General features: G+C 43.9%; 1 protein-coding gene across 1 annotated transcript in view; it reads left to right on the top strand.

Moving 5' to 3' along the window:
• LOC140726138 (dedicator of cytokinesis protein 2-like) overlaps positions 1-23,032 on the top strand; it is a 1,234,790-nt gene that overhangs the window by 98,481 nt on the left and 1,113,277 nt on the right. The window contains exon 2 of the mRNA XM_073042110.1: positions 5,945-6,028. Within this exon, the coding sequence (XP_072898211.1) occupies positions 5,945-6,028 (84 nt within the window). The remainder of the gene's footprint in view (positions 1-5,944; positions 6,029-23,032) is intronic.

Here is a 23,032-nt window from a genome sequence, read left to right as displayed (position 1 = left end):
GAGTTCACAGCTGTTTTTTATGCCATAGACCAATATTAATAAGCAAGAGCTCTGTGGTCTCCAGTTTGGGAGCACCTGTATTAGGAGCTGTTGTGAGTGAAAATCCCAGGAGATCAGCTGTTTTTGAGATACTCAAACCGAGATACTCAAACCACCCCATCTGGCACCAACAATCATTCCACAGTCAAGGCCACTTAGATCACATTTTGCCCCCTTTCTAATGTTTGATCTGAACAACAACTGAAGCTCTGTGCCAAGTCTGCATGTTTTTATGTATTGAGTTGCTGCCACATGATTGTCTGATTTTTTATCTGCATTAAGAAGCCGGTGTACCTAACAGAGTGGCCTCTGAGTGTATGTCATTTAATTTGTTTTGCCATAGAAGTACGGTGCGATACATTATAAAATACCATGTTACAATAAAAATATTAAAAAATAGTGAAAAAAGGAGAGCAAAATGGTAAGGTAGTGCTCGTGCGTCCGTGCACCGTTCAGAAATCCGATGGTGGCGGGGAAGAATCTGTTTCAGAAATGTTGACTATCCAACTTCAGGCTTCTATACCTCCTCCCTGGTTGCAGGAGAAGAGGGCATGTCCTGGATTCTATTCTCAAATGTTTAATCCTTGCCACAAGAGATATAAAGTATTGTTTGGATGGCCATGTGCAGTCAATGTGACTTCATCTTCTGTGTAGTACTGCTGAAAATCCAGGATTACCTGCCAGCATGTGAACTGCAGGCCCGCAGGTCATGGGTCATAAAATAAACCTTTCCTGACCATTCTGATGTCAGAATCAGAGTCAGGTTTATTATCATATGTCATGAAATTTAGTGTTTTACCAGCATCAGAACAATGCAATACATTAAAAATACTATAAGGTTACAATAAGAAATGTAAACAAATATATAAATAGTACAAAAAGAGAGCATAACAGTGAGATAGTGTTCATGGGTTCATGAACTGTTCAGAAATCTGATGGCAGAGGGGAAGCGGCTGTTCCTGAATCACTGAGTGCGTGTCTTCAGACCCCTGTGCCTCCTTCATGATAATAATAAGAGAATATGTCTTGGATGGTGAGGGTCCTCAGTGATGGAGGTTGCCTTCTTGAAACTTTGCATTTTGGAGATGTCCTCGATGGTGGGGAGCTTTTGCCATAATGGAGTTGTCTGAGCCTACAACCATTCCTTGATTTTGTAGCTGTGTCTCCTTGTTTGGTTTAACAGCTCAGGAATGTGATGCCCACCTCCAGCCATGGACCTCCCTGACCCTACCCTGACACAACACCCTGAATTTATGTACTGTGGTCTCTGGGCAGGTAACCAAGGCAGGAGTGCTGCTGTTAATAAATATGAGACCACTCAGACGCTCGAAATCCAGCGTAACACACACAAAATGCTGGAGGAGCTCAGCAGGCCAGATTGCTAATTAGAAGAATGAACAATTGACGATTTGGGCCAAGGCCCTTCATCAGGACTGGAAAGGAAGGGGGTAGAAGGTGGAAAGAAGTACAAGCTGGGATGTCTTCCCCTGGCTTCTTGCTTGTGGACATACTTCAGTTCTGAAATTTGCTTTCATTGATGGCACAATTTGTTTTTTGGGTGTTTGGTGGTCTTTTTTTATTGGTTCAATTGATTTTCTTTGCTTTGTGGCTGCTTGTAAGGAGACTAATCTCAAAGTTGTATATAGTATACATACTTTGATAATAAATGTACTTTGAAATCTTGTGCAACTCACACAGAATGCTGGAGGAACTCAGCAAGTCCCCCCACCCTTTCTGACCAACTTCTTATTCAAAGATTCAAAGTACATTTATTATCAAAGAATATATAAATTACAAAACTTTGAGATTTGTTTGCTTAACAGGCAGTTGCAAAGCAAAAAACCTGAAAGAACCCGATTTTAAAAAAATAACACCAACCCCCAGTGCCCACAGAGAAAGAGAAAATAAAAGCACAAATCATGCAAACAATAGAAGCGAGAAGCAACCTCAACATTCTGAACCAAATTGAATATTGAATCCTTAGGTTCAAATCCCTGGAGCAGCCCAGAGTAGGCCCGAAGGCTCGATATTCAGTTAATTGTATTAGCGGGCCAAATCACCGCAAGGTTCACAGACACGAAGCACAGTGGCCGAGGCCGTCTCACAACCATAGCATCACAGAGAGAGGAGTCCCCATACTATGTGGGCTGATGTTTAACTTGTCTGAACCTTGCACTAGGACCCAGGCCCCGCCCACGATGAATTGTTCTGGGCCTAGATTTTGCTGTCACAGAAGCCGCTCTTGAACTCAACAACTTGGCATGGCACTTACAGCGATCCAGCCTTGCCCAACTCTCAACACCCTGCCTTTCCAGTCTATATAGGCCAGCATTTAATGTCCAAACAGCTATTGTACCTCGTATTAGGACCCGGGCCTCACCACAATGAATTGCTCTGGGCCTAGATCACTTCATTCAGTGATCTGCTTTGGACCCGGATTTCGCTGCCGACGAGGCCATCCTTGACCTCTCCAAACAACAACACACACAAAATGCTGGTGGAACACAGCAGGCCAGGCAGCATCTATAGGGAGAAGCGCTGTCGACGTTTCGGGCCGAGACCCTTCGTCAGGACTAACCGAAAGGAAAGATACTAAGACATTTGAAAGTAGTGGGGGGAGGGGGAAAGGCGAAATGATAGGAGAAGACCGGAGGGGGTGGGATGAAGCTTGACCTCTCCAAATCGGCTTAGCCCTCAGAGAGGTCCACCCTTGCACCCAGGTTAGCTGGACATCTTAAACCGGAAGTTTCCCCTTTCTGGAGCCTGATGAAGGATCCCGGCCTGAAACATTGAATGTTAATTCCTCTCTATATGCGCTGCCTGACCTGCTGAGTTCCTCCAGCACTTTGTGTGTGGTGCTGCTGTTGAGGTAATCTGTCATTGTTGCTCATGTTGCTGTTAGTAGGATGACACTATTGTATAACGTGGACATGCCTGCTTGTTCAATAACAGTCAAAGCACTTAAAACCATATTAATCATTTGATAACAGTTTAATGTGAGCAGATGATCTGGATAAAGGCAAGTATCATTAATTTATTGCAATACTTCATTTCTGCATTTATTTCCTCCTTTCTCCTTTGAGATTAATGATTTTCTTCTGAATAGTAATCTACATCATCAATTCATGAGTGAATCCAAAACTGTTCTGCTTGATTTCAGTTCTGTTTTGTACAAGGCTTTGAGTTCTGATACCATTTTTCTACACTGAGGATTATTCATTTGGAGATACGGCATGCTAACAGGCCCTTCTGGCCCACACCACCCAATTACACCCACATGACTAATTAACCTACTAACCCATAGTTCAAGGTAAAATTATTATCGAACTACCTATGTGTCACCATATACTACCCTGAAATTGATATTTTTATGGGCATTCACAGTAAAACCAATGAATGACTACACACAGCAAAGATAGACAAACAATCAATGTACAAATGACCACAAAGTATGTTGATACAAAAAGAAAAACAAAATAATCATAGTAATAGATAAATAAGCAATAAATATCAAGATTATGTGTTGTAGAGTCCTTGAAAAAGAAACTTTAGGCTGTGGAAACAGTTCAGTGTTTGGGTGAGTGATGTTATCCTCACTGGTTCTGGAGCCTGATGGTTGAGAGATAATAACTGAGCCTGAAGCTGGTAGTGTGGGACCTAAGGCTCCTGCACCTCCTTTGCAATAGTGGCAGTGAGAAGGGTGCATGGCCTGGATGGTGGGGGTCCCCGATGATGGATGCTGCTTTCCTGCGACATTGCTCTTTGTCGATGTGCTCAGTGATGCGAGGACTTTGTGATATAGGAGGAAAATGGAGCACCCTGAGGAAACCCGTGTGGTTATGGGGAAAATGTGCCAACTCCTTACAGACAGTGACGGGAATTGAAAACCAATTTCTGGAATGATATCTAAAACTTTGAGAAACTTCTGTGGTTGTGGATTGGGCATACTTTGACTGGCTGCATCACAGCCTAGTATGGAAGCACCAATGCCCTTGAATAGAAAATCTCCAAATAGTAGTGTGTGCAGCCCAGTCTATCATGGGTAAAGCCCTCCCCACTATTGAGTACGTCTACACAAAACATTGTTGCACGAAAGCAGCATCCAACATCAAGGGACCCCCACCACCAGGAAATGCTGTCTTCTCACTTCTGCCATCAGGAAGATGGTACAGGAGCCTCAGGTCTCACACCACTGGGTTCAGGAACGGTTATTACCCTTCAACAATCAGGCTCTTGAACCAAAGGGGATAACTCCACTTGCCCAATGACTGAACTGTTCCCATAACCGACAGACTCACTTTGGAAGACTTTTCTTGTGATGTTCATGATATTTATTGCTTACAGTCAGCCCTCCTTATCCGCGAATTCCACATCCGCGAATTCAATCAACCGCGAATCGCGAAAACCTGGAAGTGCTCTTCCAGCACTTGTTGTTCGAGCATGTGCAGACTTTTTTTTCTGGTCATTATTTCCTGAACAATGCAGTGTAACAACTATTTTACATAACATTTACATTGTGTTAGGTATTATAAGTAACCTATAGATGATTTAAAGTGTACGGGAGGATGTGTGTGGGTTCTCATGGATCGGGATTGAAAAAAGTTCTCTTACTAAGTAAGTCGGAACAGGTACATCTGGTATTATTTAGCGTCAGTTACTCAAATGTTTGTTTTAGTATATAGTATATATTTTACCTTTCTATGCATATAAAACACTTAAGAACGAATGTTTCAGTGCCGGGCTCAGGAACAGAAGTTCCCGAGATCCATCTAGTGACAGACCACACCCGAGTGCGCTCTCCACCATGCCGGGTTGATGTGGAGGATCAAAAACCCAAAACCCAATAATTAAACCACTGCGTTGCTTAGTAATAATTGTAACTTTCATTGGGGCAGAACCTTTATCACTTTATCCTTTAAAATTGTTCCGATCATTAACCGACGTAGCCTAACGCTTTTCCAGTGACCGATGGCGTTTCACCTCTTTCCCATCGCTTTATTATTTACACTTTATTTTCAATCGTGATCATGATTACTTTCGTGAACAGAAACACTGCGGATTCAGACCTCTGCCGCCGGGTCCTAATGTCCACCGCACTGATACAGGCTAAATAAGTTCTGGGGTTCCGCAGGGTCCTAAGATCCACCGCATTAAGCCAGGTGGAATAAGGAACTTGAGCATCTGCAAATTTTGGTATCCGCAAGGGGTCCCGGAACCAATCCCTCGCAGATAAGAAGGGCCGACTGTAGTTATTTATTACAATTATGACTTTCTTTTTGTACTTGCACTGTTTTTTCTCTTTTACACACTGGTTGAGCACCCAAATTGGTGCAGTCTTTCATTGATTCTAGTATGGTTAATATTCCATTATGGATTTCTTCATTATGCCCAAAACAAAATGAATCTCAGGGTTGTATATGTAACATATATGTACTTTGATAATAAATTCACTTTGAACTTTAAGCTTAAAAGCGTTACGCCAACTGTGATGCTACAGGGCCGCTTCAGATTTCCCCTCAGATTCATCTTAAATATACATGTACATCAAAATATTGAAATGTGAAGTCATTTGCATCAATGATTAATGAAATCCCAAGGATATGCTGGGGGCAGATCACAAGTATCATCACGCTTCCGGTGCAAACATAGCATGCTCTCAACTCAATAACCCTAACCCCTGTGACTTATGGTATGTGGGAGGAAACTGGAGCACCTGGAGAAAACCTATGTAGTCATGAAGAGAACATACATTCTCCCAACAGACAATGGTGGAATTGAATCTAGGTAGCATTACGTGACCCACTACCTACAGTGTCATAGTTTTTGATCTTTGCTTTCTATTTTTGTTTTTCACACTATTGCATTTTTGCTTTGCTAAGTAAAATTCTCTTGTTTCTCTTCGCAGCGGTGTGGAATTTTATTCCAACTCATGAGTGTCATGTCCCCCTGCAAATTGGAGACACAGTCCACATCCTTCAGGTGTTCGAAGGTGAGTGTGCATTCATTGAAATTCAAGGCCACCTGTCGCCCCTTTGTTATAGATTCAAAGAGTTATACAGCATGGAAACACGCCCTTCAGAGCAATTCATTCATGCCAACCAAAATGGATCTCATTTGCCATATTCCTCCTGAACATTCCTATCCATGAAATGTCCAAATGATTTGTAGAAATTTGTACATTTTTCCCAGGGCACAAATGCCTATTATGAAAAGGGCATCTTTTTAAAGTAATGAGAGGAAGTACAACAGGGATGTCAGATGTAGGATTTTTACACAGTGAGTGGTGGGTGAGTGGAATGCTTTGCTGGGGGTGGTGGTGAAAGCAGATACTTAGGGGACCTTGAGGAGATTTCTAGATAGGAACTTGGATGAAAGAAAAATGGAGGGCTATGTGGGAGGGAAGAGTGAGATTGATCATAAAGTAAGTTCAAAGGTTGGCATAATTTCATGGGTAAAAGGACCTAAACTGTGCTGTACTGTTCTATATACTTCGGAACATGAAAATAAAATGTGGGCCATGCACAAGTGAAACAGCTCTGTGAGGGAGCTGTGAATGTGTGTAAGTTTCCCTAAGTCAATGACTCAGATGATGGAATTTATAGCTTTGTGGCAATGTTTGCAGATGATATGAAGATAGGTGGAGGGGCAGGTAGTTTTGAGAAAGTAGAGAGGCTATGAAAGGACTTGGCCAGACATAGAAGTGTACTGTCATGCACTTTGGTAGAAGAAGGAACTGGAGGGAAATTTTTAAAAAAAATCTGAGGTGCAAAGGGACTTGGGAGTTCTTGTGCACAATTCCCTAAAGGTTAATTTGCAGGTTGAGTCAGTGGTGAGGAAGGCAAATGCAGTGCTAGCATTCATTTTGAGAGGACTAGAATATAAAAGCAAGGATGTAGTGTTGAGGCTTTATCAGGCACTGGTAAGGCCTTACTTCGAGTATTGTGAGCAGTTTTTAGCCCTTTATCGAAGAAAGAATGTGCTGAGATTGTAGAGGGGTCAAAGGAGGGTCACAAAAATGATATTGGGTTTGAAAAGCTTGTCATATGAAGTGTGTTTGATGGCTCTGGGCCTGTATTCACTGGAATTCAGAAAAATGAGTGTTGACCTCAATGAAACCTATCGAATGGTGAAATGCAGAAGATTGGGGCTGAGAGGGAAAATGGATCAGCCATGTTGAAATGGCTGAGCAGACTTGATGAGCCCAATGGCCTGATTCTGCTCCTATGGTCTTATTGTCTTAACACAGTCCTGTTTACCAGCAATTAGTCTAGACTCTTCCATGTCTTTGTGATTAAAGCACTTACATTGAAAATGCTGTGAGTGTACCTGGCTCCACAACATTCTTGGGCCTTTCCGTTTTACTGCCTTGCTTTTCCCTATCCCATTGGCATTCCCACTACCTCAGTATCATGATATGATGGATGATCTGTACAGGTGGCATTCTTCCCTGTGACAATAATATATCAACTTCCAATCAGTTCCAAATCCCACCCACCCTTCAGGTGAAAATTTCTTCACTGGATACCCCTTACATGTCTTTACACTTAATATTTTATACTATGAATTTGATTAAGTCTCATCAAATTGTGCTTGCTTACTGCTCGTGTAGCATCTGTGCCCCCAGTTTACCCCCGTTCGCCTAGGGTGAACCACTGTTGCCCCACCAATAGTGCAATACTTCAGAGTAAATACGGTGTAATGCCCCCCCCCCAGTACACACTCGCAACACAATTATCAGACAATACACCAAAGGCGAGTAAATAATTGCAACTTTATAGTTATTGCTTAGTGATGGGTTAGTAGAAACAGATAACCTAAAGGCATCAAATCAGTAAGCTTATCAGTTTGTGCACATAATATTTTAATGCGTTGGAGCTCACGCCTCCAGTTCCATCCACAATGACCTTCCGAGCCTTTGACCACCGTCCGAAGCGCCGACTTCCAGTATCCGCCTCCCTGGAACCGCGGTCCACTCCTCATACGTCTGTCCTCCTCGCTCGCCTCCCGAAAAAGACTGCGAACTCCCGCTCAGCTCACACATACAAGATAGCATAACAATTCTCCATTGGTTAGTTCCCCCCCTTATCTGCAGTTATAACCCAAACATTCCAGACACAGAAACCCATTACAGCATTAAATAACATTACAGAGAAGCCATTTCATTAGCCTGAACAGTTAACACACCAGTTAATGGTACTGAGAGCCCTACACCCGTTACGTTGCTGGCGTTTAGGGCAGCAGTGAAGGTCCTCCATCTCTGTACAGAAGGATTCTTCACTGCTGTTTCTGTAATAATTGTTTGTTGACCAGTTTGTTTATTGACTCTCACATAGCCTTGAGCTGAACCTCCAAACCTGGAGGACCTGTGGAACATTCTTCGTCTGGTCTCTACCTTTTGACCTGTTTGGCATGGGTAACCCTACTAAAACCCAAAGCACAAGGCCCTGACACCAGTCGACATAGCTCTCCTGAGACATTGAGGCACGCAGGCCTCCAAATCCTAAGACAAGGTTGTGGTGCACTTGGAGGATAAATTGATCAGCAGATACAGAAATCATAATTAAATACAGTCAGCTTTTGTTTGTTGTTACAGTAAAGACATTATGTCAAAGACAGGCTATGTGAGTGATGCACCATCAATAACTCTCTGAGACGTGAGGCAAGATATTGGCTTTTATTGACTGGAAGAAAGAACAAGCAGCAATTGACCACCATGCTACATCCTGGAGACTGAGGGCAGGGCTCAGGCCTCAATCGCCTTTATACCAGGGTCTGTGGGAGGAGCCACAGTCAGTGGGAGGGGCCACAGGAGCAGTCAGCAGTGGGGGCGTGTCCAGACAGGTATATGTAGTTCACCACAGTGAGAGAGCAGTGGTGTCTGAACAGACCTTTATTCACTGATTGAACAGGATGTCACTCACTGCACAGATACTGAGGCGGGTGGTTTCAAGGTTAATTAAGGAAACTGTCCCTTGTTCACCAAAGTCAGCTTCTCAATAAAATCTGTGACAGGCCATTTAACTGTGTAATTACAAAATGGAGTGTGATTGAACTGAAGGGAAAGATAAGGGAGAATCTGCAGTTCATGTTCTCTTTATGATTTATTTACATGTTGTTTGTACAGTTTTTTTCTTCTTTTGCACATTGATTGCCTTGGTTGTGTGGGGTTTTGGTGGATTCTATTGTGTTTCTTTGTTTTGTGGTTGTCTGCAAGAAGATGAATCCAGATGTTGTTTATGGTATACGTACTTCAGTAATAAATGTACTTTGAAACTTTGAAGTGCGACACCAACAATGATAAAAATTAGGATGGATTCTTATAAATGTACATAGGCTAAATCTTAGAACTCTCAGGATCGGAACACAATGTAAGCAATCAGCAATCAGCAATGCTCTTTGCATTCTTAAATCACCAATCTATGACTGCTATAACAGAGCATCATTTTAAGGTGATTGGAGGAAAATACAGTGGAGATGTCAGACGTGGGTTTACTTACCTGGAGTGTTGGGTGCGTGGAACCCAAGGGACCCACAGACTTCCGTGTCATCATGACTCAAGCACCACCCGGGGTGGTGGTACGGGACGATACATGAGGAACTTTTAAGAGGCTACCAGACAGGCAGATGGATAATAGAAAAAATGTAGCACTATGTGGTAGGGAAGGTTTAAGTTGATCTCAGGCGATGTTAAAAAGTTGGCACAACTTTAGTGGGCTGAAGGGACTGTACCGGATACAAGAAAATCTGCAAGTGCACGAAATCCAGAGCAACACACACAAAATGCTGGAGGAACTCAGCAGGTCAAGCAGCATCTATAGAGAGGAATAACCAGTCAACCCTTCGGGCTGAGACCCTTCTTTAGGGAAGGGTCCTGAAGAAGGGTCTCAGCCTGAACCTTGACCGTTTACTCTTCCCTATAGTGCTGATGCTGCCTGACCTGCTGAGTTCCTCCAGCATTTTGTGCATGTTTCTGCATCAATTGTACTGAAGTTTTTCTTTGCTCTGTGTTTACAAATCCCTACCTCTGTAACTCTTGTATATGAGCTCACCGGTTCAGTTCTCGTGCACATCCCAAAATTTAATTACACAACTATTAGAGTCATAAAGTAATTTTGAGTACCATCAGCAGAACCTAGGCAGCAAAGCCATGAATGTAAAATTACTTTGTCTTCAGAGAAGCATTTACTGTAAATTTGGTACAGGGAATGAGATGAAATTGGCAGTACTGTTCCCTCTAATCTGCGCAGGTGTGCGGCTGTGCAGTAACTGAAATGCCTTTGTGTACATTACCTTTATTGTCTTTTACATACAGTACTGTGCAAGTGTCTTAGGCTAGGGTGCTGTATCACTGTATTTGTCAGTGAGGAGCGGAGAGCGAGTTTGTAAATCTGGCTGGAGCGAGGGATGTTGGGAATGGCTGGGGTGGAACGATGCGGGAGGGATGTGGGACAGGTGGCAGGTGGCCATGGGTGGGGGTTGGCGCAGGTGTAGACACACACTGCCCTGCGACTCCAGGCAAGATAATTTGATTCATCACAGAATGTCTCTCCGGTGCTCCCTGCTCTCTCCCCTCTCCCTTCCCCTCTTCCCAACCACGGTTCCACTCTCCCTGCCCCCCTTCCCACTCTCAGTCCACAATAGAGACCCATATCAGAATCAGATTTATCATCACTCATATATGCCATGAATTTTTTTTTGCAGTAGCACAGTGCAGAAGCCTCAGGCATCCAAACTGCACGTATGTGCCTAAGGTTGTCACAGTACTGTAATGTTAATATGATTTTGAAATATGTTAATATAATTGGGAAATACCCTGTATTTAAATATGTGTTAGTATAAACCATAAATATTTGAAATAATAAGCATACCACAACCTTTGAAACATTTTAGAACTTCAACGTATTTACATTGTCAGTGATTCCGGATATAACACTGTTACAAATTGTAACAATAAATACAGAATGCAAGCTGGTAGCTCCGTGTTAAGGAACTGCTGGCCTGCTGAATGCCGACGCTATCTAGTCAAAGCATTTTATTTTTGCCATTGTGCCTGTCAGTTGTTTTCACTGGCTGACATTGGCTGTCTTGTGAGTTGTAGTTTGTGTTTGTTTGATATGCATATTACAAAAAAAAATCATTTCAGATGCCGTGCAGTTTTCAGGCCATGTAAAATTTCTCCTTAGAGCAATACATGGTCAATGCATCTGGAAAATTTATTGGAGTGATTGTTGACTGGAAGACGGGTTAAAAGAGGCATCTTAAAGAGCAGAGGAAGGTTAAGGGAATTACCTGCATTTCTGGAGGAAAAATTCCAGCTTTCAGGGTCTTGGTAACTGAGGTATATCTCTCCCAGAGAATTGAGTGCAAGAGTTGGGATGTTGCATTGAAGTTGTATAAGACTTTGTTTGGTGAGGCCTAATTTGGAGTATTGTGTGCAGGTTTGGTCACCTACAGGAAAGTTATCAATAGGATTGAATGAGTGCAGAGAAAATATACAAGGATTTTGCCAGGACCTGAGTACTTGAGAGTTATAGGGAGAGTAGAATAGGTTAGGACTTTATTCCCTAGAGTGCAGAAGAATGAGGGGAGGTTTGATAGAGGTATACAAATTTATGAGGGGTATAGATAGGGTAAATGCAAGTAGGCTTTTTCCAGTGAGTTTGGTTCAGACTAGAAACGGAGGTCATGGGTTAGGGGTGGAAGGTGGAATATTTAAGGGGAACTTGGGGGCAGAGCATGTACATATGGGACAAGCTGCCAGCGGAAGTGATAAATGCAGGTTTGATTTTGAATTTAAGGGAAATTCGGATAAGTAGATGGTTGGGAGGAATATGGAGAGCGATGACCCAGATGAGTGGACAGAAAAACCGTTTGGCATGGATTGAATGGGCTGAAAAGCCTGCTTCTGTGCTGGAATGTTCTATGCCTCCATAAGCAGAATCAGCCCACTCGGCCCATTGAGTCTGCTTCATCATCCCATCATGATTTATCATCCCTCTCAACTCCATTTTCCTGCCTTCTCCCCCGTAACCTTTAATGCTGTTACCAATCAAGAACCAATCAACTTCTACTTCAAATATATCGAACGGCTTGGCCTCCACAACTGACTGCAAAGGCAGTGTTTTGTAAAGTTGTAGAAAATGCAGTCACAGTCTGATTTATCCGGGTACTAGTCTCGTGAATGGCCGTGCCTCCTGTACGACAGCTTTGCCCTTTCTTAGTTAAGGAGAGCTGGAGTGGCTTGGTCGCTGTAATCCAGTGGCTCGCCACTGGAGAATTCTCATCTGTTTGCTCCACCTCTCGGTGACTCTGTTCGAGTAAATTTGCCAGCTGAAGACTTGTGTGTTGACAATCAACGTGTAGAGTCCTGAGGAGGGCCAGATGGCAGTGTGAAGAAAAAAGCAAATTGATGACCAGTTTGGAAAGGTTTAAAAGATAAATGAGTTCATAAATAGACTCAGCACAAACAGGCACCGGGGAAACCTGTCATCATTTTAACATCCACTGGGTTATTTCGTGCACGCTCGGTGTATTAAGGACACATATACAGTAATCCGGAGGCTTGATCCAGAGACATGTTGAAATCCCATTATGGGAGCCTGGGGAGTTCTGTGTAGTTAATTAAATAACTATGGAGCAAAATCAGTAATGGTGTCGGTGAAGCTATCAGCTTCTTGTTGAACAGACTTGATTTATGAGTGACTGAAAGAGGAAAAGAGGGATTTGAATTGGTTTATTATTGTCACATGTGCCAAGATACAGTGAAAAGTTTGTCTTGAATAATGTTCATACAGATTAGGTCATTACATGGTGTATTGAAGAACAACAAGGGGGAAGAGTAACAATAGAGAGTAACGTATAACAGCAACTGAGAAAGTGCAGTGTAGGTGAATAATAAGGAGCAAGATCATAACGAGGTAGATGGCGAGGTCAAGATCACTCTTCTGTCCTATCACTGCACTCTAAACACTTTTTATCATGCTGTTTATGTTGCAAAATACATGTAACATAATGTTACAGTTACATAAGACTTTGGACAGACCCCACTTGGAGTACTGTGTTCATTTCTGGTTACCTCACTACAGGAAGGATGTGGATACTACAGAGAGAGTGCAGAGGAGATTTACAAGGATGTTGCCTGGATTGGAGAGTATGCCTTATGAGAATAGATTGAGTGAAATTGGCTTTTCCTCCTTGGAGTGACGGAGGATGAGAGGTGACCCAGCAGAGGCGGAAAGGATGATGAGAGGCATTGATCATGTGGATAGCCAGAGAATTTTTCCCGCGACTGAAATGGCTAACACGAGGGGGCATAGTTTTAAGGTGCTTGGAAGTAGGTACAAGGGGGATGCCAAAGGTAAGTTTTTCACAGGGAGAGTTGTGGGTGTGTGGAATGCACTACAGGCGATGGTAGTGGCAGATACAATAGGGTCTTTTGAAAGACTCTGAGATAGGTAAATGGAACTTAGAAAAATAGAGGGCTCTGCGCTACGGAAATTCCAGGCAGTTGGTAAAGTAGTTACGTGGTCCGCACAACATTGTTGGCTGAAGGGCCTGTAATGGGCTGTAGCTTTCTATGTACTATCCATTTATGCATATTATATTCCATATCTATGCAAAATAAAAATCTTTATTTTTATCTAATTTTTATTCTATATGATTGATGAATGTTGTTGTTTTTGTTGCATGTAAACAGAGAAACATAGAAAACCTACAGCACAATACAGGCCCTTCGGCCCATGATGCTGTGCCGAACATGTACTTACTTTAGAAATTACCTAGGGTTACCCGTATCCCTCTATTTTTCTAAGCTCCAAGTATCTATCCAGGAGTTTCTTAAAATACTCTATTGTATCTGTCTCCACCACTGTTGCTGGCAGCCCATTCCATGCACTCACCACCCTCTGGGTAAAAAAAATACCCCTGATATCTGCACCTACTTCCAAGCACCTTAAAACTGTGGCCTCACGTGTTAACCAATTCAGCCCTGGGAAAAAGTCTCTGACTATCCACACAATCAATGCCTCTCATCATCTTATACACCTCTATCAGATCACCTCTCATCTTCCGTTGCTCCAAGGAAAAAAGGCCAAGTTCCCTCAACCTGTTTTCATAAGGCATGTTCCCCAATCCAGGCAATATCCTTGTAAATCTCCTCTGCACCCTTTTTATGGTTTCCACGTCCTTCCTTAGTGAGGTGACCAGAACTGAGCACAGTACTCCAAGTAGGGTCTGATCATGCTCCTATAGAGCTGCAACATCACCTCTGGGCTCTTAAACTCAGTTCCATGATTGATGAAGGCCAATGCACCATATGCCTTTTTAACCACAGAGTCAACCTGTGTAGCAACTTTGGGTGTCCTATGGACTCAGGCCCCAAGATCCCTCTGATCCTCCACACTGCCAAGAGTCTTACCATTAATACTATATTCTGCCATCATATTTGACCTACCAAAATGAACCACCTCACACTTATCTGGGTTGAACTCCATCTGCCATTTCGCAGCCCAGTTTTGCATCCTATCGATGTCCCGCTGTAACCTCTGACAGCCCTCCACACTATCCACAACACCCCCAACCTTTGTGTCATCAGCAAATTTACTAACCCATCTGTACCCAGAGATACCGGCCATGTGACAGACACACTGCCACCTGGCTGGTCGGAGGACACACCACATGCCAATCAACATTTGGTCCCTCCCAACTAATCAATGCACACCTAAATTATTGGTCACCTTAATTGGATTATCTTGCCCAGCCCCATGCTATAAAAGGTGAGACGTGCCTGGCTTGGTCTCTCTTACAGCCCACCTCATTGAAGGTAAGTGCATTGATTTATGTTTGGGAAGGTCTATCATTTGTCCTGGTAAGGGAGCCGCAGCTATCCAAGGTCAAGGGGGATAGCTGTTGTAGTGCTTTTCCCTTGTTCTTCATTTGTGTAACCGTACCCTGTCCCCACACTGCTTCCTGTGTATTGTAGTTGCTTGTGTTGACCCGACTTCCCCTTGTAAATAAATTCCTTATTATTAAAACTGTGAGTGTCCAGGCCTCTACTGTTGAGACTCAAAGAACCAGTTATTTTCCATCACAACACCATCCCTCTGCTTCCTCATCCAGGTCATTTATAAAAATCACGAAGAGAGGGGGGTCCCAGAACAGATCCCTGAGGCACACTACTGGTCACCAACTTCCATGCAGAATATGACTCATTTACAACCACTCTTTGCCTTCTGTGGGCAATCCAGTTCTGGATCCACAAAGCAATGTCTCCTTGGATCCCATGCCTCCTTACTTTCTCAATAAGCCTTACATGGGGTACCTTATCAAATGCCTTGCTGAAATCCATATACACTACTCTACCTTCATCAATGTGTTTGGTCACATCCTCAAAAAATTCAATTGGGCTCATAAAGCACAACCTGCCTTTGACAAAGTCATTCTGACTGTTCCTAACCTCTCTAACTGTTCATAAATCCTGCCTCTCAGGATCTTTTCCATCAACTTACCAACCACTGAAGTAAGACTCACTGGCCTATAATTTCCTGGGATATCTCTACTCCCTTTCTTGAATAAGGGAACAACATCCACAAACCTCCAATCCTCCGGAATCTTATTGCCAGAGGATCAGCAATCTCCTCCCCTCGCTTCCCACAGTAGCCAGGGTACATCCTGTCTGGTCCTGGTGACTTATCCAATTTGATGCTTTTCAAAAGCTCCAGCACATCCTCTTTCTTAATGTCTAGATGATCAAGCTTTTCAGTCCACTGTAAGTCATCCCTACAATCGCCAAGGTCCTTTTCCGTAGTGAATACTGAAGCAAAGTATTCATTAAGTACCTCCACTGTCTCCTCCAGGTTCATACACACTTTTCCACTGTCACACTTGATTGGTGCACTTGATGTAGCATCAACACACCACAGCAAATTCCTAATATATGTAACTGTACACCCAGTGGCCTATTTATTAGAGACAGGAGGAACCTAATAAAGTGGCCATTGAGTGTATTTCTGTATGTTCATCGTCTTCTACTGCTGTAGCCCATTGACCTCAAGGTTCAATGTGTTTTGCATTCAGAGATGCTTTTCTGCACACCACTTTTGAAATGTGTAGTTATTTGAGTTACTGATGCCTTCCTATCGACTTGAACCGGTCTGGCTATTGTCCTCTGGCCTCTCTCATTAAGTGTTTTCACCCATAGAACCAGATGGTTTTTTTTGTTTTCCTCAGGCAACTATATTTTATTCTTGATTTTATTTTGCTTTTCTCAATCACTTTATTCTCAATCAGCATTTTCTGAGACATTCAAACCACCCCCTCTGGCTCCATCGATCACTCCACAGTCGAAGCTACTTAGATCACAGTTCCTCCCCATTGATAGGCTTGGCCTGTGCAACAACTGAACCTTTTGACTATGGCTCCATGCTTTTCTGTATTCATTTGCTGCCACATGATTGACTGATAACATATTTCAAGATTAATCAATGTCGTTTCCAGTATACAACTGTAAAGGAGAACAAAGTGATTGTTACTCCAGATCTAAAGGATGGAAAGGATAGTGCAGATATAAAGAGGAGGTCACAGCCTTAGAATAGAAAGACATCCCTTTAGAACAGAGGTGAGGAATTTCTTTTGCCAGAGCTTGGTGAATCTGTGGAATTCATTGCTGAAGAGAGCATGGAGGCCATTCATTTGGTATATTTTAAGTGGACTTTGGTAGGTTCTTGATTAGTCAGGGCATCCAAAGTTGTGGGAAGAGGGCTGGAAAATTGGGTTAGGAGGGATAACAAATTAGCCATGATAGAACGGCATAATTCTGCTGCAATGTCTTAGGGTCTTATAGATCCGACGCGGCACAAAAAACCCCCCCCAATAAGATAAAGAACAGAAAGATAGCTTGTATGCATGGATTGTTTGTTTGCCCGTAAAGTGACGCTAGGCACAGGAGTGTCTGTAGATAAGGAGACTGACAGGAAATGATGAAGTTGTGGTGGTTAGGGTGTGGAGGGGTGCGTCAGTTGGTTACTCTGTCATTTTAAATTGTTCTGTGATTAGGCTAGGGTCAAGTCAGTGGGTTGCTGGGTGACGCGGCTTAGTGAGCCAAGGGAGCCTGTTCTGTGCTGTCTCTCTAGATAAATAAACCGACATACTGGTGTACCTAATAAAGTGGCCTCTGAGTCTATATGCCAAATAAAGATGATGCTTCATCGTATTGTACAAGGGAGCCATTTAATAGTCTTTTCACAGCAGGGAAGGAGTTGCTTCCAATTCTGCTTCTTTACTTGGCTGTAGAATCTATGTGAGTGTTTAAAAAAAATTATTTAGTGACACAGCGTGGAATAGGCCCTTCTGGCCCATTGAGCTGTGCTGGCTTCAGCAACCCTGATCGACCTTGATTTCACCCTAGCCTAATCACAGGACAGTTTATAATGGCCAGTTAACCTACCCGCTAATTCTTTGGACTGTGGGAGGAAGCTGGGGAATCTGGGGAAAACCCACATATTCCTTGGGGAGGACGTTCAGAGGATACCAGGATTGAACTCTGAACTCTGATGCCCTGAGCTGTAACACTGTGATGCTAGCTGTCATGCTGCCATAGTTGCCAATGAAATGATGGACCAAGACTCTCATTATGCTCTGGGCAGTCAGGGGTAAGCAATGGGCTTCCCAGGGAATGAATTGAAAACAAAAAACAGTTACATCGAAGTTCTAGTCATCAGGACTACCTTGTGCCGGAATAGCCATGGCAACATGCTTCATTTCCTCGTTCCATTTCTATCTGCCCCATAGGGCAACGCAGCATGGAGGCAGTCCCTTTGGCCCAACTGGTCCATGCCAACCAAGATGCCCATCAAAACTAGTCTTATTTGGCAGTCATATGTCCTTCTGAATCTTCACAGTTCATCTGCCTGTCCAACCCGGAGATAAGTGAGTAGTTTGTAAAAACAGAATGACTGACAGAACTTTAGAAATGTCTAGACCAACACTTCAATCTTTGGGCCGTCTGCTGCAAGGTGGGATTATACTGCTTGGCATGGATGCGATGGTCTGAGCGGCTTGTTTCGTTGCTCACTGCCTTGTAAATTCTGGACACAAGCAATGCTGTGTACTTTGGACCACAGACACAATGTGTGTCTCCCTCTCCCCCCCTCTCCCCCCCTCTCCCCCCCCTCTCCCCCCCTCTCCCCCCCTCTCCCCCCCTCTCCCCCCCTCTCCCCCCCTCTCCCCCCCTCTCCCCCCCTCTCCCCCCCTCTCCCCCCCTCTCCCCCCCTCTCTCTCTCTCCCTCATTTCACCATTCAATATGGCCATGGTCAATCTGTCCCAGGCCAAATTTCTTCTCTATACCCATACCTACCTATTCATCACGGACATCTGGAGTAGAGAATTCCAGATCACCACCCTCAACGTTCAGTTCTTACATAGATCTTTGTAACTCATCTTTGAGCTTTCAGTAGAACCCCTGCTAAGGCCTCTTTTGTGCCCCTGATATTCACTTTGGGGACCATTGCTGCTCCTGCCTTTGGTCATTTTGGGTTGGTATCTGGAATTTCTTCCCTGAGGTATTCTTTCCACTGTGGAACTACAACTAGAGGTCGTGAGCTAAGAGTGAAAGGGGAAAGTTTTAAGGGGAACGTGAGGGGAAACTTCTTGCAGAGGGTTGTGAGAGGGTGGAATGAGCTGCCAGCACAAATGGTGCATGCGAGCTTGACTTCAACATTTAAGAGAAGTTTGGATAGGTACGTGGATGGTAGGGGTATGGAGGGCTGCAGTTCCGGTGCAGGTCAAGGGGAGCAGGCAGCTTAAATGTTACAGCATGGAGTAGATGGGCTGAATGGCCTGTTTCTGTGCTGTACTTCTCTGACTCTATGACTCTATAATGGTGTGAGGGCTTTGGAATGTGGGAGGAGGCCAAGAGGAACGTCATTAATCACATCTGATGCTTATGCAGAAGGAAGGTGGTCTATGGTGCTGTTAAGGGGGAGAGAGAGGCCACAAGATGGAGAGATTTAGCAAGGAATTTCCAAGTTTAGATTCTTATCAATAGAATTAGTTAATCAGTAAATTAAGCCCATCACCCCTACTGGAGCATGCCCCGCTAACAGCAGCTCGCCAGAGTGGTCTGTCCTGGGCCAGTCTGTCGAGTTGTCCCCTAGGTGTAGCCCATCTTCTTGGTGTCAACTTCAAAGTTGCATTGACAGTTGTTCTTTGGCTGGTCTCTCCTCAGCTTTCCCTGGGCATTCTACAGTGGTGCTTGACATGGTGTTTGTATTCCATGTTCCACTGGTGGTGGTCCCGTATGACAGGTGGATGATTGGCCCTGAGGTTTCCTTGGACTTTTGACTTACTCCACACGATTCCATACGTCTTCTCAGTGAAGATCCTTCCTCTCCCAGGGATGAGGTGTTTGGAGTATCTGTTGGCATTCCTGTAGGGTTTTACAGAATTGAGGTTGCTAGCCCTGTGCACAACCCTCCTCCTCATCACAGCTGGGCTAGGGACTGTCTGTGGTGGAGTTAACAACAGAAGGCATAACGCTCATAAGTGAGGGCTGGAGGATCCCACTGAGGCTGCTAGCTGGAAGAAATTGGTGGAAGGGGACATCAGGTCATGGAGATAATGCTGAACTGGTTTGATCCTTGACCTGAAATGTCAACTGCCTGTAGATGCCACCTGACCTATTCAAGTTTCTCCAATGTTTTGTGCGTGGCTAAAAGTTATCATTTTCAATCTGGGAGTCAGTGAGGGGGAGGTGAATATGTGTCCACGTACAGAAAGGGAAAGATCCAGAATGTACAGCTTAATGGAGGCTGGAAGTAAAACGTGGAGAATGTTGGAATTTTCCAGAAGGTGGTGATAGAGCAAAAGCTGTGATTAAAATTCTCCATCAGAAGTTAACCTATTGAAAGCAGACCCTGCTGATATTGGGATCTCTCTCTCTCTCTCTGATTCCTTCCCCTCTGAAGTTTGTGAGCTTTTCTCCCTACCAGGGTTCTTTGGTGCTGAGAAACAAGGAAGAGTCTGTCTGGCGTCTGTTCCCAACAGGATGCCCCATTTAATATTTGACGTAGGATCGTACAACACTACAGGACAGAAACAGGCCCTTTGCCCATCTAGTCTGTGCTGAGCTATTACTCTGCGCAGTAATTTGACCTGTACCTGGACTATTTCCCTCCATACCCCTCCCATCCATGTGCCTATCCAAACTACTCTTTAATGGTGAAATCAAGGCCTCATCCACCACTTCCACTGACAGCTCGTTCCACACTCTCACCACCTTCTGAGTGAAGAGATTCCCTCTCATGTTCCCTGTAAACCTTTCACCTTTCACCTTTAACCTGTGTTCTCCAGTCCTAGTCTCACCCAACCTCAGTGAAAAAAGCCTGTTGCATTTATCCCATCTATGCCCCTCATAATTTTGTATACCTCTATCAAATCTCCCCTCATTCTCCTATGCTCCAGGGAATAAAATCCTAACCTGTTTAACCATTCCTTGTCACTTGGGTTCCCAAGTTCTGGCAACATCCTTGTAAGCTTCCTTTGCATTCTTATTGATGTCTTTCCTGTAGTTAGGTGACCAGAACTACCTATGTGGTTTGACATCAGCTGCTGCCCAGCAGTAATTGTACGGTGCCTCAGTAAATAAACCTTCCCCTGTTAGCGTAACCATCTGGCTCAAGTGTGCTTGCTCTCAACAATATACACTTTTTGCATGCATGTGGGCACTACTGTAACTGATCCGACCTGGAATTAGGAGCAGTCTCCATCCGTGTAAACAGCCGTAGTTAACAGTAATGTCACTGCATGAGATATGGTCTGCATTTCGACAGTAAGCAATGGCTCAGAGGGGACTTCCCTCTCCATCTGTCACTCAGCAACAAGTTGTATCAATCCAGCAGCTTTGAACAAGTGAAGCCTCCCAAGAGTCTTTGACAACATATTAGTATCAGCAGCATGTGCTGGCCATCGAACCTCTTGTGCCTGCCCTGCCATGCAGTGAATTTGCTATTGGGTAATACGGTATTGAAAGCGGCTCTTTGGCACAATTTAGATTAGATTAAATTAGCTTTATTTGCCACAAATATATTGGAAGACAAGAAATACATCATTCTCGATGGGGGGTGGGGGGCTGGAGGCTGATGCTTTCTGCTGGAACAAGTGGGAAGGGGGGGATGATGGTTTGCTGGGACTTGTGCACGGGGAGGGTTTCTAATGCCTTTTCTTTCTCATGGATATCTGTAAAGAGTAAGGATTGCAGGTTGTAGCTTGTATACATTCTCTGACATTAAATTGAACCATTGCACGATGACCCACTGAGCACAGTTGGAGTTCACATGGAGCAGCCATCAAGTGTCTCCGTGCATACAGCGCCAACATATCATGCATCCTAACCCTGACCATAACCAATGTTTTCATCGAGGAAACTGGAGCACCCGGAGGAAACCCACATGTTCATGGGGCGAACATTACTAACTCCTTACAGTCAGTGGTGGGAATGAACCCAGATCAGTGATAGTTGGTGATCGAAAGTGATTGCACTAGCCGTTATGCTGCCATGCTGAATAACATGTTCTTCTAAGTTAGTCCCACTTTATGCTTGTACACATATCACTCTAAACCAGAGGTTCCCAACCGTTTTTACATCATGAACGAACACCGTTAAGCAAGGGGTTCAGTGGATCTCAGGTTGGGAACCCCTGCTCGAACCCCTTCCGGTCCAAGTGTTTCGGGGTTATAGACTGTTAATGATGTCCGGCAAGGTCAATTGGTTTATTGATCATTACAGAGTGTTTTTCTGACGTATCCCGCTCCTTCCCTGCTCCCTTCCCCTTTTCCCAACCGTGATTCCTCTCTCCCTGCCTCCTTCCCACCTGTCCACAATAGATTCCCATATCAGAATCAGGTTTATTATCACTCACATATGTCATGAAATTTGCTCTTTTTTGCGGTAGCAGTGCAGTGCAATACAAGGTTACTACATTAGCACATACAGAATGCTGGAGGAACACAGCAGGTTAGGCTGCAGCTATGGAAAAGAGTAATCAATATTTCATGCCAAGCCCCTTCTCCAGGTCTTGGCCCAAAATGTCAACTATTTACTCTTTTCCATAGATGCTGCCTGGCCTGCTGAGTTCCTCCAGAATTTTGTGTGTGTTGCTTTAGATTTCCAGCATCTGCAGACTTTCTTGTTTTTGTAGATTACTACAGAACTGTATAAATGTCTCAGGCACCCTAGCTAACTATATGTGCTGAAGACTTTTACACAGTAGACTACCTTGTACTAAAGAGGAAGCAGAACAGGTGTTCCTGAGGCAAGTCAAAGACTATGGGAACTTCTTCAGAGTTTGCCATCAAAGCCATTCCCTTTCTCAATAAGCACCCTTACCCTTTCCTCCAATTCCTTCCAACACCAAAGTCTGCCAAAGGAAAATAGCACTGAGGTAGAAGTTATATATGGCATCCAGCAACATAACCATATAACAATTACAGCACGGAAACAAGCCATCTCCGCCCTTCTAGTCCGTGCCGACGCTTACACTCACCTAGTCCCACTGGCCCACACTCAGCCCATAACCCTCCATTCCTTTCCTGTCCATATACCTATCCAATTTTACTTTAAATGACAATACTGAACCTGCCTCTACCCCTTCTACTGGAAACTCGTTCCACACAGCTACCACTCTCTGAGTAAAGAAATTCCCCCTTGTGTTACCCTTAAACTTTTGTCCCCTAACTCTCAACTCATGTCCTCTTGTTTGAATCTCCCCTACTCTCAATGGAAAAAACCTATCCACGTCAACTCTATCTATCCCCCTCATAATTTTGAATACCTCTATCAAGTCCCCCCTCAAGCTTCTACGCTCCAAAGAATAAAGACCTAACTTGTTCAACCTTTCCCTGTAACTTAGGTGCTGAAACCCAGATAACATTCTAGTAAATCTCCTCTGTACTTCCTTATCTTGGGGAAAATAGACTATCTCTCCTCTCTATGCTCCT

The sequence above is a fragment of the Hemitrygon akajei genome, chromosome 4 (assembly GCF_048418815.1).
Source record: "Hemitrygon akajei chromosome 4, sHemAka1.3, whole genome shotgun sequence".
NCBI lineage: Eukaryota > Metazoa > Chordata > Chondrichthyes > Myliobatiformes > Dasyatidae > Hemitrygon > Hemitrygon akajei.
The sequence above is the reverse complement of the archived record's forward strand: the minus strand, read 5'-3'. Positions and strand labels throughout refer to the sequence as shown.